The sequence below is a fragment of the Lampris incognitus genome, chromosome 17 (assembly GCF_029633865.1).
Source record: "Lampris incognitus isolate fLamInc1 chromosome 17, fLamInc1.hap2, whole genome shotgun sequence".
Classification (NCBI taxonomy): domain Eukaryota; kingdom Metazoa; phylum Chordata; class Actinopteri; order Lampriformes; family Lampridae; genus Lampris; species Lampris incognitus.
Genome location: NC_079227.1, coordinates 15,628,841 through 15,643,176, shown reverse-complemented (window position 1 = coordinate 15,643,176; position 14,336 = coordinate 15,628,841). Strand labels below are relative to the sequence as shown.

Genomic DNA, 14,336 nt, shown 5'->3' with positions numbered 1-14,336 from the left:
GCGGGGTTGATCGATGAGCTGATGGACAAGAAACAAGAGAGGCGATACAGCGACGGGGATTGCTCTTTGTGCGCTTTTCTTCAATAATAAACAACACCCGTTGTTTTTCCTTTAGATCTATCTATCTCTCGGCTAACAAAAACCACATCCGGGTAGCATAGTGGTCTATTCCGTTGCCTACCAACGCAGGGATCGCCTGTTCGAATCCCTGTGTTACCTCCGGCTTGGTCGGGGGTCTCTACAGCCACAATTGGCCGTGTCTGCAGGTGGGAAGCCAGATGTGGGTATGTGGCCTGGTCACTGCACTAGTGCCTGGTCTGGTTGGTCGGGGCGCCTGTTCGGGGGGGAGGGGGAACTGGGGGGAGTAGCGTGATCCTCCCACGCGGTACGTCCCCCTGGTGAAACTCCTCACTGTCAGGTGAAAAGAAGCGGCTGGTGACTCCACATGTATCAGAGGAGGCGTGTGGTAGTCTGCAGCCCTCTCCGGATCGGAGGAGGGGGTGGAGCAGTGATTGGGACGGCTCAGAAAATAGGGTAATTGGCCAAGTACAATTAGCCCCCCCCCCCAAAAACCGAAAACCCACATCGCTGCTTTCTTGCACCTCTTCTTTGCGCTGCCTGCCCTCTTCCCATATCTTACCCTTTGCTTTCTCTTTCTCTTCTGCTGCCCCAATTGCAGCAATGTACATCTCTGCGGTTTTACAGTCAGCTCCATTAGTCCAAATTAGAGCTGCTTTCCAAAGGGGGATAAAGAGGTGTAAATCAACCCCCACATATACACACTAGCTTAACATCCCAGCAGGGTGCTCCTTGTGCTGAAGACGTCTATACATAACCGGGGACTGGAAATGACCGTCTGTCCAGACCCAACTCTTAATAGGCCTGAGGAGTCATACCGTGTGCACACGTGTGTGTGTGTTTGTGTTTTCACTTGGTGTGTTTTTTGGCATGCGAGTGTGTTTAATGAGAAACACACCTTTAACTCCTATCACTCCCCTTCACTCTACCCAAAACAAACACTCTTAATCACCTTAATGAACACAGGCACACTGGCACCCAAGGGAGACAGAGCAACGGAAGCAGAAGCTTTCTAAATACCCACTCAATGTAGAACGGCTCCATTTCTACACTGATATGTTGATGCAAATTACCTGATTTTTAGATTATAATTACACCTTACCTCCTCAGAGGCAAAGCGCAGGAGCAGGTTAGTGAGAGTCGAGCAGAATGAAGCCTTATGGAATAATTGGGTAGGCAAATGAGAGTGCAGCAGTGAACAAGAGACATTAAAAAGAATTCCCTTGCTTGGAATACTGGGCTACCTGAAATGCTGGAAGCTTCTAGAACAGGTGATTAGGCAGGGGTAGGTGTCATTAAAACTCCATTAGCACAAAACCTAACCTCAAGTACTCACTGCAAACACACACACACACACACACACACACACACGTGATGTGAACACGCACACACGCACAGACTGCCGAGGTAGCCCCTAAGTGGTTGTGTGTGTGTGTGTGTGTGTGTGTGTGTTGTGTGCGAGCGTGCATGCACACATATGGAACGGTGCACGTGAGTGAACGTGTGTGAGAGTCTAATGACTCATTTAGGACCCCTACCTCTGGGAGTGTGACAGTAAGGACCCTCTTGTGACTGGCTCACTAAGTGCCTTCTTATTAATTAAACATAGCTCAGGCTCAGGGGACAGCAGCAGTACGGCATATCAGGTTGTCAGTTTCAGTCCGTGCGGGGCTAAATGAACAGGGTCTTTTGATGACAGTTGCCTAGCTGGATCTGCCGACAAGACTCTTTGGTCCGAAGCATCAGAAATGAAAACAGGAAAAGTTACGAAGGGTCAAAAACCTACAGACGCTCAAACGTCATCAGACTCAAGATTGCATTCCTACTGTTTGAGGTAAGGCCATGTCGATCCCTAACTAATCCCAGTCTGTAGAGAAATAACCGCAATGCACGCTGGGACTTTTCGCCCCAGCCTCTCTCTCTCTGAGGGCGTTATTTGATGTGTGTTCAGAGATTTCAGCCACGTCGTGAAAATGAGAAAATTGAATCCTTGAAGTGGTGCCGCGAATGCCAATTATCATTCTACCATTAAAACCTTCTTCCCCAGCCTAGTAATTTCCCTCCAAATGTGTTTCTCTAATTATGAATTAAATTCAAATAAGGTTGGGTAATGAACCCACAATTTTATTTCTTTCTGAGGCCTTGCTTTTTTCTACTGATGTGTCTGTTTCGCTGCAGCCACACAATAATCTGAGTAGCTACAAAAACTGTAGTCCTACTTCCTGGTTTGGACTTCCGGAGCTTTGTGAGGGCGTATTGCTGCGTACTACCACGCAATCCAGAGAGCCAGACCCCCGGCACGTGGCTGCATCACCTTTGATTGAACTTCCTTATACGGCTTTGTTTAATGCGCTGGTATTGCTTTTCTATTATGGCTTTTGCTGAAATGCCACAGAACTCCATTTGCTGTAATGCCTCACCTATTGCCTTCGTTTGCATTGTGGTAGTCTAGCGGAACCATAATGGCAGATTGAGCCAGTTGCTCAAAGCCCCATTTAAAGTGACTGGAGGAGAGTGCCACTGGGGCCTATTGTGGTGAAGCCTGAGCCCAGATGGAATCTGGACGGCAATACCGCTGCCCTGCCCACAACCATTAATCCTTAAAGCCGGACCATTAACAGGGAGAAAAAGAGGGGTGTGTGTGTGTGTGTGTCTTTGTACGCATGTGTTTGCGTGCGTGTGTGTATACGCGTGCACGCACACATGCTCACATCTTTGTGACTCAACCCTGATAGCTTTTTACATCCTCCACCAGGAGCGAGCCACCAGGCACAATGAGCCAAACCACTAAACTGCTCGGCTGAAGTGACAACAAAGCCGGCGTCGCAAGTCACTAGCGGAGCAAACAGCAGCTTCAAAAACTTTTCTCGGAGCCGGCGCTGATAGTCTTAAGTTCTCCGGCGAAGTTCAGAGGGAGAAATGGATGGAACAAAAGGGGGAGAAACGTTTTGATGGACAAACTTTCTTTAGGCTACAGATCTCTTGTGGCCCAGCGATTTGTGTCTTTGGTCCTTCTGACCCTGTTCTTAACAGGGTTGGATGCCCTCTGAGCATCGCTGATTGTAGTGAGCGCTCCCAGATTGTCTGTCTCTTCTAATTCCTCTCTTCTCCCCTCCTCTCTTCTCCTTCTCCCATTCCCCACTCTTCCAACACCCTTATTTCGATGTCACTGGTTAATTGTGGTGCAGTGCTCGGTGCCTGGGAGACCTTGCTAAGTGACTGGAGATTGTTGGAAAAGAGTTAAGAGTCCCACTTCACACTCACACACACACACACACACACACACACACACACACACACACACACACACACACACACACACAAGCACAAAACAGACACTTTTTCTCTCTCTTTTTGTTGCTTGCTCTTTTTCTCTCTCAACATGCGTACACATTTCTGTTTGCACATATGTGCAAAAAGACAAAAAACTCATGCACACATCCCTCCTACATAAAAACACACACACAAACACACACACATGCCTGACACCCCTAACTGGAACTGTCACCCTACACACACCTAATGAGGATAAACCCCCTTTTAACCGTGTAGAGGTATCCCATTAATTGTGTCCTCGCTGACGGGACCCTTCCATTCCCCGTCCGAGGGTGGGTAAGGAGAGGGGCTAGGCTCCCCCTGGAACGAAGTGCCGGAGGGAGCGGATGTTCCACTCCATTTGAGCAGGGGGGATAAATCTCCAGCCTCCTATTATATTAAACGTTAGCGCCGGGTTTGTGTCAGTAAATCTTTGTGTGTGTAACCGGTGTGTGTGTGTGCGTGTATGCATGCGTGTGTGTGTGTGTGTTTGTGTGTGTGCATAAGTGTAGAGCTGTTCACTTCCTCATAAGTAAACACTATCCATACCCTCGCTGTATCTTAACAAGCTTGGGCTAACATGCCGAGAGGACTCGATTTCCATGATGTGTGTATTCAGAGCCAACTGGGAATAGCCTGTCAGTGTTTCTCTCTGCCTGGCATGGTACTTGTTGTCGTCTTCTCCACTCTAGCGCTCTCTTTCCCTCTCTTTCTCCCCCTCCCTCCCTCCCTCTCATTCCCCTTTCTATGGTAATCAAACATGCAGCATTTAAGTCACAAAGTGAGCGAGGCCAACTCTGTGCCGCATGTAGTTTAGACGGCTTGTGAGAACACTAAACTTAGTGTTTGTGTTCACACGAGCGACTAACTTTTAGAGGCACAGCGCACAGTGCACAGCTCACTCCATCTTAATTTTCCATTTGATATCTACCAAGAGACAGAGAGAGAGACAGTCAGGGAGGGGGAGAGAGAGAGAGAGAGATGGTCAGGGAGAGAGAAGGGAGACTGTAAATGACTGAGAGGCTGCTATAAACCCCTTTTTGTTAGAAGGGAGCTTAAAAACCAAATGAATTTCCACCACTGGAGGGATTTTGTATCAACCCCTCTTTTACCGTACATTTCCTTTACACCTGTGGAGAGGGGGAAGCATAGCTGCCCAGCACGCCGGCTCTGCAAGGACCAGTTAAGGACGGGCACGGCAGATGAAACATTAATAAGCTCCCTCTAATTTGGGTTAGGGGGCACCAAGAGGTAAAGCTGTGAATTATTTACAACTTTATATAAAAAGGTGCGACTGGAACATCCATCTTTAATGGGTACAGGACGGCCCCGAGTGCCACATGATGTAACACAAGATAAAAGAGACTAGGTGATTAAACAAACACTTGTGTAATGAAGTGTGCATATGTGTGTGTGTGTGTGTGTCTGTGTGCATGCAAAAGTGTGTACATGTGCCCGTGTGTCTGCATATCGCCGTCTGTCTGGCTACATCAAAATTATCCTTCCAGTCTAGTTAATGGGGGCGGGGCGGGTGGGGTTGCCGAACATGGCCCAGTTACAGCCAGAAATTGTTTGCCAACATTTGTTGAAATAGATCTAGGTAAATAAAGGGACTGCGGCTGGCCGGCCAGGGTCCTTTCTGCGTGGAGTTTGTGTGCTCTCCCCGTGTCGGCACGGGTTCCCGCCAGGAGCTCCGGTTTCCTCCCACGGTCCGAAGACTTGTTAGGTGGGGGAATCGGAGACACTGCATTGCCCCTGGGTGTGAGTGTGTGCGTGAATGTGTCTGTCTGTGTGTCTGCCCTGCGGTGGACCGGCGACCTGTCCTGGGTGTTTCCTCGCTTTCTGCCCAGTGAGCGCTGGCAGAGGCTCCAGCACCCGATGACCCTAATTAGGATAAGTGGCTTGGAAAATGAATGAGAAAACAACGCCACCCCATACAAACAACAACAACGATCTAAGAACACTTCTTCACCCAAAACAAATGTACTTTGATTTGACTTTTGTCATCCAATATCTCCGGTGTTGAAATGCTCAATCATGGATATGGTTGTTGTTGTTGCTGTTGTTGTTGTTGTTGTTGTTGTGTAAGGTGCTGTGAGGTGAATGACTTTTCACTTTTCATCTAATTTTTTATTTTTATTTTTTTGGGATTTTTCCCTCTCTTTCTCCGAACTGTATCCGGCCAATTACCCCACTCTTCCGAGCTGTCCCGGTCGCTGCTCCACAACCTCTGCCGATCCGGGTAGGGCTGCAGACTACCACATGCTTCCTCTGATACATGTGGAGTCACAAATCAAATCAAATCAAATCAAATTAGTTTTATTTGTATAGCCCAATATCCCAAATTACAAATTTGCCTCAGTGGGCTTAACAGCAACACAACATCCTGTCCTTAGACCCTCTCATGGGATAAGGAACAACTCCCTAAAACACCCCTTTAACAGGGAGAGAAAATAGGAAGAAACCTCAGGGAGAGCAACAGAGGAGGGATCTCTCTCCCAAGACGGACATCGTGCAATGGATGTTGTGTTCACGCAATTTACATTACACAACATTGAAGGAGGATAACAGAATTATAATGGACATAAAATTTATGAAGAACCTGACAGTGAGGAGTCTCGCCAGGGGGACGTAGTGTGTGGGAGGATCATGCTGTTCCCCCAAGTTCCCCCTCCCCCCTGAACAGGCGCCCTAACCGACCAGAGGAGGCGCTAGTGCAGCGACCAGGACACATACCCACATCCGGCTTCCCACCCGCAGACACGGCCAATTGTGTCTGTAGGGACGCCCGACCAAGCCGGAGGTAACACGGGGATTTGAATCGGCGATCCCCGTGTTGGTAGGCAACGGAATAGACCGCTACACTACCCGGATCCGCCTTTTCATCTCAATTTTTAAAGTGTCTTATTGTGTTTCGTACTCCACTTGTCATCTTACCCCAAACATTTGCCTGAGGTCCGGGTCTCGGAAACGGAAGGGGATGTTGGAGACGTGTAACCTCTTGGGCTGCTGCTTCTCTGACGAATCGCTGGGCTGCAGGTGCAGCTGCTGAGTTCCCTCTGTCTGTGCAACCTCCTCTGCCTGCTGGAGGGAAACACACACACACGCACACACACACACACACGCACGCACACAAACAATATATATTAGTTCCTACAAATATAAGTTAGAAAAAGTTAGTGAAAGTGTATCATAAGAAATGGACCCTGGTGGAAGGCAAGGTTGTTCAGATAGAGGTCTCACGTTCGAAGCCAGGTTTCGAGCAAGAGAAAGAGACAGAGCCTGGACAATAGCAAAGGATCGACAGACGAAGGTGATAAAATATTCATAAACCGCGGCGTGAAGAAGTGAGCGAAAGAGAGAGGGGTGGATCAAAGCGAGTTGCTCCAAACTCCACTCTGTATCTCCCTGTGTAGCTTAAGTGTTTGGGTCAGGGTTTTGTAAGTATTACCGAGATATCCCCCCCTTCCTTCTCCCCTGGTGCTGCTACGTGACCTAGGAGATTAAGGAAGCAGTCTGAGAGGAATAGAAAAAATATTTAACAACCTACGACATGTCTAGACCAAAGCACCAAAGCATACATTATAGTAGCCCTTGGAGAGGCAGGGAGCGCGAGCGAATCAGAGAGGGAGGTTGCGGGGGGGGGGGGGGGGGCGACAAAGACAGAGGAAAGTGACTGAAAGAGCGAGGTGGAGAGAGCGAAGGAGGTGAAGTCTGTGAGAACAAGAGAGACGGACAGAGGAAGTGACATAGAAACAGAGATAAAGGATATCCCAAAGTGCGTCCTCTCAGACCTGATGTGCGCTTTTGTCCATCATGCGCCCCCGCATCCAGAGAGCAAGTGGCAGTCCTACTCTGCAAAGCCCTCGGTGCAGTGCTGCAGATGTGAGTGAAGGCCCTTTGAGGTGTCGCAGTGACAACCCCCATTTACTTCAATGTTATCGGACTAGCGGTTGGAGGCATGGCGAAGGGGGCTCTCTGCTACCTCCACCCACGGGACAACGTAGCGACGAGGGCTGAGACGGTAGACAGGCAGGGCACTGGCCTCTGGGAAACAAGGACAGAGAGTCCCCATCTTCGAAAAAACAAAAACAACCCCAAAACATTTGTCTCAGCCACAGTTATGTGGGATCTGCTCTCAACCTTGAGACTCTTAATTTAACCATTCAGTATGAAGGCTGGCAGCACTGTAAGCTAATAAGAGAAAGAACTGAATACAGTCAATACCTGAATCTGAATGAAGGCAAGATGGGGGGGACACAGAAGAGAGAGAGCGAGAGAGCATTAAACATGTCTGGCCTTGGGCAGGTGCTTGTTTGGTCTTGTGATACCTTTTCTTTGTCAGTTTCAAATGCTTCACAAAGTGTCTTGTGGGGAGAAAAAAGCTTCGTCCTACCCTACCCGAGGAGTGATATACTGAGAGAGAGAGAGTGAGGGAGAGAGAGAGAGCAAAAGGAGTCATGTACATAATGAATTAGACTAACATAGGGAGGAGGGGTGGTAGGATGCAGGGAGGGAGGGAAGGAGGGAGAGAGAGAGCGAGAGCGAGATGGAGCGATGATGTCAGCTAAACTTGCCCGGGTTTAGCACGATCAATGAGAGAGAACTGCTGAAGGCAGCGACATTTACACTTAGAAATGGAAAGAAAAGAGGGGAGGGAGAGAGCAAGAGAGCGAGAGAGAGAGAGCAAGAGAGAGAGAGAGGGAGAGAGAAGGCGAGTGAGAGAGAGGGTGAGAACAAGTGGAGGAGAGGCATCGTAAGAGGAAGGGAGGGGCTTGGTTGAGAGAAGAAGGGTAAGGAAGGCAGGAGTGGTAGGAGAAAGAGGAGCAAGGGGGGGCATAGTGGCTGGTGTAGGGCTTAAAAGAAGTGGAAAGAAAGATGATGTGAGTGGAGGGGGGAGGGAGGGAGAGAGAGAGAGAGAGAGAGAGAGAGAGAGAGAGAGAGAGAGAGAGAGAGAGAGAGAGAGAGAGAGAGAGAAAGAGAAGAATGCAGAGAAAAGAAGAAATGAGGGTAATGGCATTACATCACACAAACACACATCTGCTCAACAATCAGCTGCCTCTGTTTGTGTGTGTATGTGTGTGTGGATGTGTGTGTATTGTATTTAACAGTAAAGTTGCCATCAATCATTGAAGAATGGCAGACATTGGGACCCTGTTATGATAAAGCGCATACAACTGGGTGCTGCCTCCCTCCCAACACACACACACACACACACTGAACACACATACAGACAGTGTGGCCATGGGGGTTAGGTGTTCCAGTTCAGATGGATGAACCCAGACATAGGGGTAATTGTCCCTCCTGTCCCCTTACTCTATGCCCAGTCTCTGGGTAAAAGATGTCAAGACAGGCCGAGGCCTGACTGGCCCTCTGGCTCTCCGGGTCATTACTCATACTGCTGGCGCTGGATTCACTGGGGAGAAGGCTAAAGGCTACAGGAGATACACCTTAACAGCCACTCTACTGCCGACCGAAAAATTCACACGGGGAGAAACCGACGCAGACACAGAAACAAAAAAGTGCTTCAGATAGCTCTGCGAAAGCACACCGAGGAAGACTCTTTTTCACTTCTGCTCTTGCTTACAAAAGCTGAAGAAAAAAAAAAAAATCTTAACTGCAAACTTAAAAAGGTGCATATACTGCGGAGCATCTCACATTTTGACTGATCTGATCACTGAATGACGCTTATTGTGTCGAACGAAACTCATTTATTTGAGATGCGGCGCTGTTTCATGTCATCAATGCACTTCACTGTGGTGCAACTGCTGCATATATTGGATATAATTCCAATTATGTGCTCATTATGCAAGGGTAAACTCAATTGAATTATGGTTTACCCTGTTATGCTAAGTCTAACACGTGCATATCTTCTGTGCAATGAAATCATCAGTGAATTAAAACTGCATTAAAAAGTTGTAACAACCACACATGATTAGTTTCATCCCGGTGCACCTGAATCACAGCATGCAAGTTTGCAGCTCCTCAGACATTTCATGGCGGCGTATACGCGTTCTCGCACGACGGTGTTTTGCAGTACAATCACGGTTATTCCCTCTCTTCTCATCTCTCTCTTCTTTCACCTGTTCCCTCTTCTCATCCGATGCGCTACCCCCTCCCTCTCTCTGCCCCTCAGCTAAGCCGTAGCGCTCCACTGAGAGCTGCCTTTGCACCGTTTGCCTTTTAATTTGTGTTAATTGCATGTTAATCGTGCCACAGCTAGAGGAGCAGGGAGGGGGGAGGAGCAGAGGTGCAGGCAGAGCGGTACAGGTGGAGCGGTAATTGAAAAATATCCTGCTTTTGTGCATGGAGGGGGGGGAGCGGGATTCCCCACGCGAGGGTCAGATATGAAAGTGACTATATATAACAAGCAGTTACTAGAACCAGCTGCAACACGAATGTGCGGCATAGAAGAGAGAAACGGCGATGTCACCTCGAAACCTCGTAACTCCAATTTTGCCCCCCCCCCCCCCTTCTAAATCTCCAATGCATTTGAATAAATTGCAGGACTACATTGTTATTACGACCCTCCAGACCAAAAAAACAAAAACAAAAAAACCCTGCAGACCTCTAAAGTGCTGTCGTCATTTTGGGGGTTTCATTTATTTTGTATCTCTGCGGAAAATCAAGTTTTTAGATCCTCTATGCCAATCATTCTGCTCTTAAATATATTGAATAATATAAGTAAAACTAAAACCGAATATTACATATTTTAACACGTTGATACATTTTGCAGAATTATGTTTTTCTAACAACCTGCTGCTGACGCCTACAATCGCTGGCAATTTCTTAACGCAGCTTCAAACCCCATCCAACCCCACCTCGACTAATCTATAGAAACACATAAGAAAGCGACCCTCACAAGAGAACAGAGTCACTATTCGCCTCGCACACAGTTAAAGGCAGTTATATTACACCCCTATGCATCTTTACGCCGGACTTAAAACGGGGTTGGATCCCGAATCCCTCATTTGGGCATGACATTTACGTCACGCTTTAGAGGTCTGTTCAATATGTTTTATTAACTGTTCCAAATGTGTTTATGTTGAAAAACACACATGGTCACAAATGTGCACATGCAGCGAGGCTGTTTCTCTTAATTCTGCCACAAGGCTTCCATCCAACAGCTGAGTTAGACACTGAGCTCGCCGCGTATCGCTAATGTGCTTAGTACATTATGAAATGGAAGAGAAATGAATGGAATAGTGAGGAGCAGCTTTGTGGCTGAGGCTGAGCAGCGACAAGCTGTGAGACTTCCTCCGCCACAGCTAAAGAGCCACACTCTCTCTCTCTCTCCATCTCTCTCTCTCGCTCTGTTTCCCTGTCTCTGGTCGCCATGCCTCCCTCATCCATGGTCTGTGAGCAGTGAGGCAGGAAAAGGAAATAATTACATGAACATTATCATACACAACCAGCCAAAGCTTCCTTCACTGTCACCACGGAAACACCACCATGGTGTGTTTGTGTGTGTGTGTTTGTGTATGTGTGTGAGTGTGTGAGTGTGTGTACATGTGTGAAGAAGAGGCGCCTGTAAATTAATCTTAGTCACCAAGCCTCCCTTATGTAAGTTAACTTCCTCCAATACACACACACACACACACACACACACACACACACACACACACACACACACACACACACACACACACACACACACACATGCCCATTCTTAATACCTCCACCCGGTCACATACCCAGTTAGATCCCCAAGGTACGTTATTACCGAGTATGTGTGTCTGCATGAGTGTGTGTGTGTCTGCATGACTGTGTGTGTGTGTGTGTGTGTGTGTGTGTGTGTGTGTGTATAAGTTGCTGAGCTCAGCAGTGTGCCTGTGGCATACCTCTTCAGGCCTATAATAGAAACTATCAGATGGGAGCGCTGCCAGCCTGGTAGATTACACATGATTAGAACGCTACAGAGCCCCCTCTCACCAGGGATTAGACCGACGGCTCACTGTTTCACGCTGTGTCTCACAGATATACACAAACATGCACATACAAGCCCATCTCCGATCCTGGCACCCACATCAACACGTAACAACAAAGACCCACCCACCTAAACACACACACACATGCACATGCACACACGAACACGCACGCACACACGTGTGTTCATCTCCATAGGAATGTGGTCAAAAATGTGTTTGAGTGTAAGGGGGTCCGGGTGGTGTAGTGGTTTATTCCATTGCCTACCAACACAGGGATCGCTGGTTTGAATCCCTCCGGCTTGGTCAGACGTCCCTACAGACACAATTCGTCGTGTTTGCAGGTGGGAAGCCGGATTTGGGCATGTGTCCCGGTCGCCGCACTAGCGCCTCCTCTGGTCGGGTGGGGTGCTTGTTGGGGGGGGGGACTGGGGGGAGTAGCGTGACCCTGCCATGTGCTACGACCCCCAGACAAAACTCCTCACTGTCAGGTGAAAAGAAGCGGCTGGCGACTCCACATGTACAGGAGGAGGCATGTGGTCGTCTGCAGCCCTCCCAGGATCAGCAGACAGGGTGGAGCAGCGACCGGGACGGCTTGGAAGAGTGAGTTAATTGGCCAAGTACAAGTGGGGAGAAAAAGGGGGAAAATCCACAAAAAAAAAAGAAAGAAAGAAAAAAGTGTGAGTGTAAGTTGTTTCAGCTCACACTGTTAACGCATGCAGCCGAGAAGCCAACGACCAGGAGAGGAAACGGTAAGGCTGCTTGCTCGATATTAGCGGAGAGAGAGAGGCCTGTGCAAAATAAAATAAAATAAAATAAATAAACAATCCTGCAGCTTAATTACCCGTTCTTATAGATTGGACCAAGGAGTTTCTATTGAGTTTTGCATTTTTTGTGCGTGTCGTTATATTAGCCCTGTTCATTCCTTTAATTACATTAAGGAGTTTTTAACGCTTTTAACGTTTAAGGTTTTTAACGAGACTCAAACACCCAGTACTGCTAGCAAATTAGTTACACTCCGCAAGTACCCACTGTGTATTTGTAATTTGGGCCAAATTGTGCCCATTGCCCCGTTTCATTATCATGTTTGCAGTTGTTCTGGCAAAAACTTTGGGACTAGTTAGTATAACAGCTGGAAGGGAGGCTGGTTTTATCCGCCGTGGCGTGTTGGAGAGAACCCGGTTCTGCCTATAGGAAGGAGTACACCTCGCTTAAAGCAGGGCAACGGCGCAATCCTTCACCACCCCTGCAGTAAAACTGGCTTTTAGGTCATGAGGGAAGTTAGTCGCACTGTCCTTTACTTTTAGCCTCCCTCCTTCATCCTCCTCTAACTATCTCTCCTTCGCCTCCACCTCCTCTGACAGTAACAGTTACAGCCTGTGACAAACTCTCCATAGTGAGTGTAAAACACTCCCCAGTAATGCTGACTCTACCCAGCCCTCACTCACTGGACTCCCCCAATCCCCATTACTGTCTATACACTACACACAGTACTGCCCCACCATGGTCCAATCTTATTGGTCATGACAGCTTGAAGGCTCCTCAACTGGCGGTGACAAGCTCCTGTTCGGTTAATAACTAGCGCGGATGTCCTAAGCGGTGCCTCTCTGCGTGTGAGCAGTGCTGAAATGTGTGCTGAAATACTTGTGAAATACTGCTCATTTGCGAGAGGTATTCAGCCACCGGTCTGTCCCTGCAGCGTGTGTGTGTGTGTGTGTGCGCACACATGCATGCACGTGTGTTTGCGTGCAAATGTGTGCTGTATCTAGACTAGGATAACGCCAAAGAGAGGGACAAATGGCATCTTATAAAATATATATTTACTCCAAAACGCAACCTTACTGAGCTTTCTCCTTTTCTGTATTTTTTCCTTCTATCCTTGCCTCACTTTCACTCTTTCGCTCTGTCTTGTTCAACACACATCTTCGCCATGATATATGTGTGTGTGTGTGTGTGTGTATATATATATATATATATATGTATGCTGTTTTTCTCTCCTTTTTTGAGGGGATGGGAATGGGTGGTCCTTTTAAGTCTTTCATGTTTTGTGAACTGTGGTGTGAAGCAGTCTTCAGAGAGTCAGTCTGCAAGAGAGACAGACAGAGCAGGGGGGGCTTCAACACCAGTGGCCCCCACATGCTTCAGAGTGTACCACCCACCACCACACCAAAAGCAGAAAGATGAATGAGTGAGCACTCCGTCTGAACTAACTTCTCCAACGTCATGTAATATTAAAAAGAGCGTGTGACGCCGGGGAGGTTGGAGGGTTGAAATATACATCAGATAAATTATATCGGCCATGCTTGCAATGTGAGGTCAATGTGATAACTGCAACACGTTTTTTTTTTACCTTCGTTCTTTTCCCGTTCTTTCCTTTATCTATTTTTCTGCCGCTCTCTCTGTAATATAAGACCTGATGTAATTCAAGCTGTTCTGGCACCCCCCCCACCCCCCCTAATCTGGCTTTCTGTCTGTCTGTCAGTTTGTCTGTCTTGCCTCTCCCCCTCCATTAGACTGAAGCCTGGCAGATCTGTCCAGACAGTCGAGGGGAGAACGAGACGCAAATTAAATTTAACCACAAATTGAAAAGATGGCAGCAGAGGAAGAAGTCTTTTTCCAGGAGGAAGGCTCATCTCGCTCTTACCCTTTTCCTCTCTCTGCTCTCATTCTCCACCTCTATATACTCAATTATGACACCCTTGCATTTAGGAAAATAGCCTTTTTGGTAAGTGTGGTGTAGGGGTGTGTGTGTGTGTGTGTGTGTGTGTGAGAGGGGGATATAATCAGAGGTGTAAAAACCAGGCCCAGAAAGTAACAGTCTAAACCATGTATTTGCGCCACCCACATTACTAAACCAGCTGATTTCCTTAACTAGCGTCCTTACCTAGTTGCAGAGTGGTGTTGACTAGAATCTGCTGGTGTAGTACGTTACTACATGGTTGAAGCAAATACACGGTTTGGACTTTTAATTTCTGGACCTTTCCCCCCCCCCCTTTTTTCCACCCCAATTGTATCTGG

At 47.8% G+C, this 14,336-nt stretch overlaps 1 protein-coding gene across 1 annotated transcript in view; it reads right to left on the bottom strand.

Annotated features, from left to right (window-relative positions):
- Window positions 1-14,336, bottom strand: part of rbfox3a (RNA binding fox-1 homolog 3a) — a 42,152-nt gene that overhangs the window by 26,967 nt on the left and 849 nt on the right. The window contains exon 2 of the mRNA XM_056296671.1: window positions 6,331-6,477. Coding sequence (XP_056152646.1) covers window positions 6,331-6,477 — 147 coding nt within the window. The remainder of the gene's footprint in view (window positions 1-6,330; window positions 6,478-14,336) is intronic.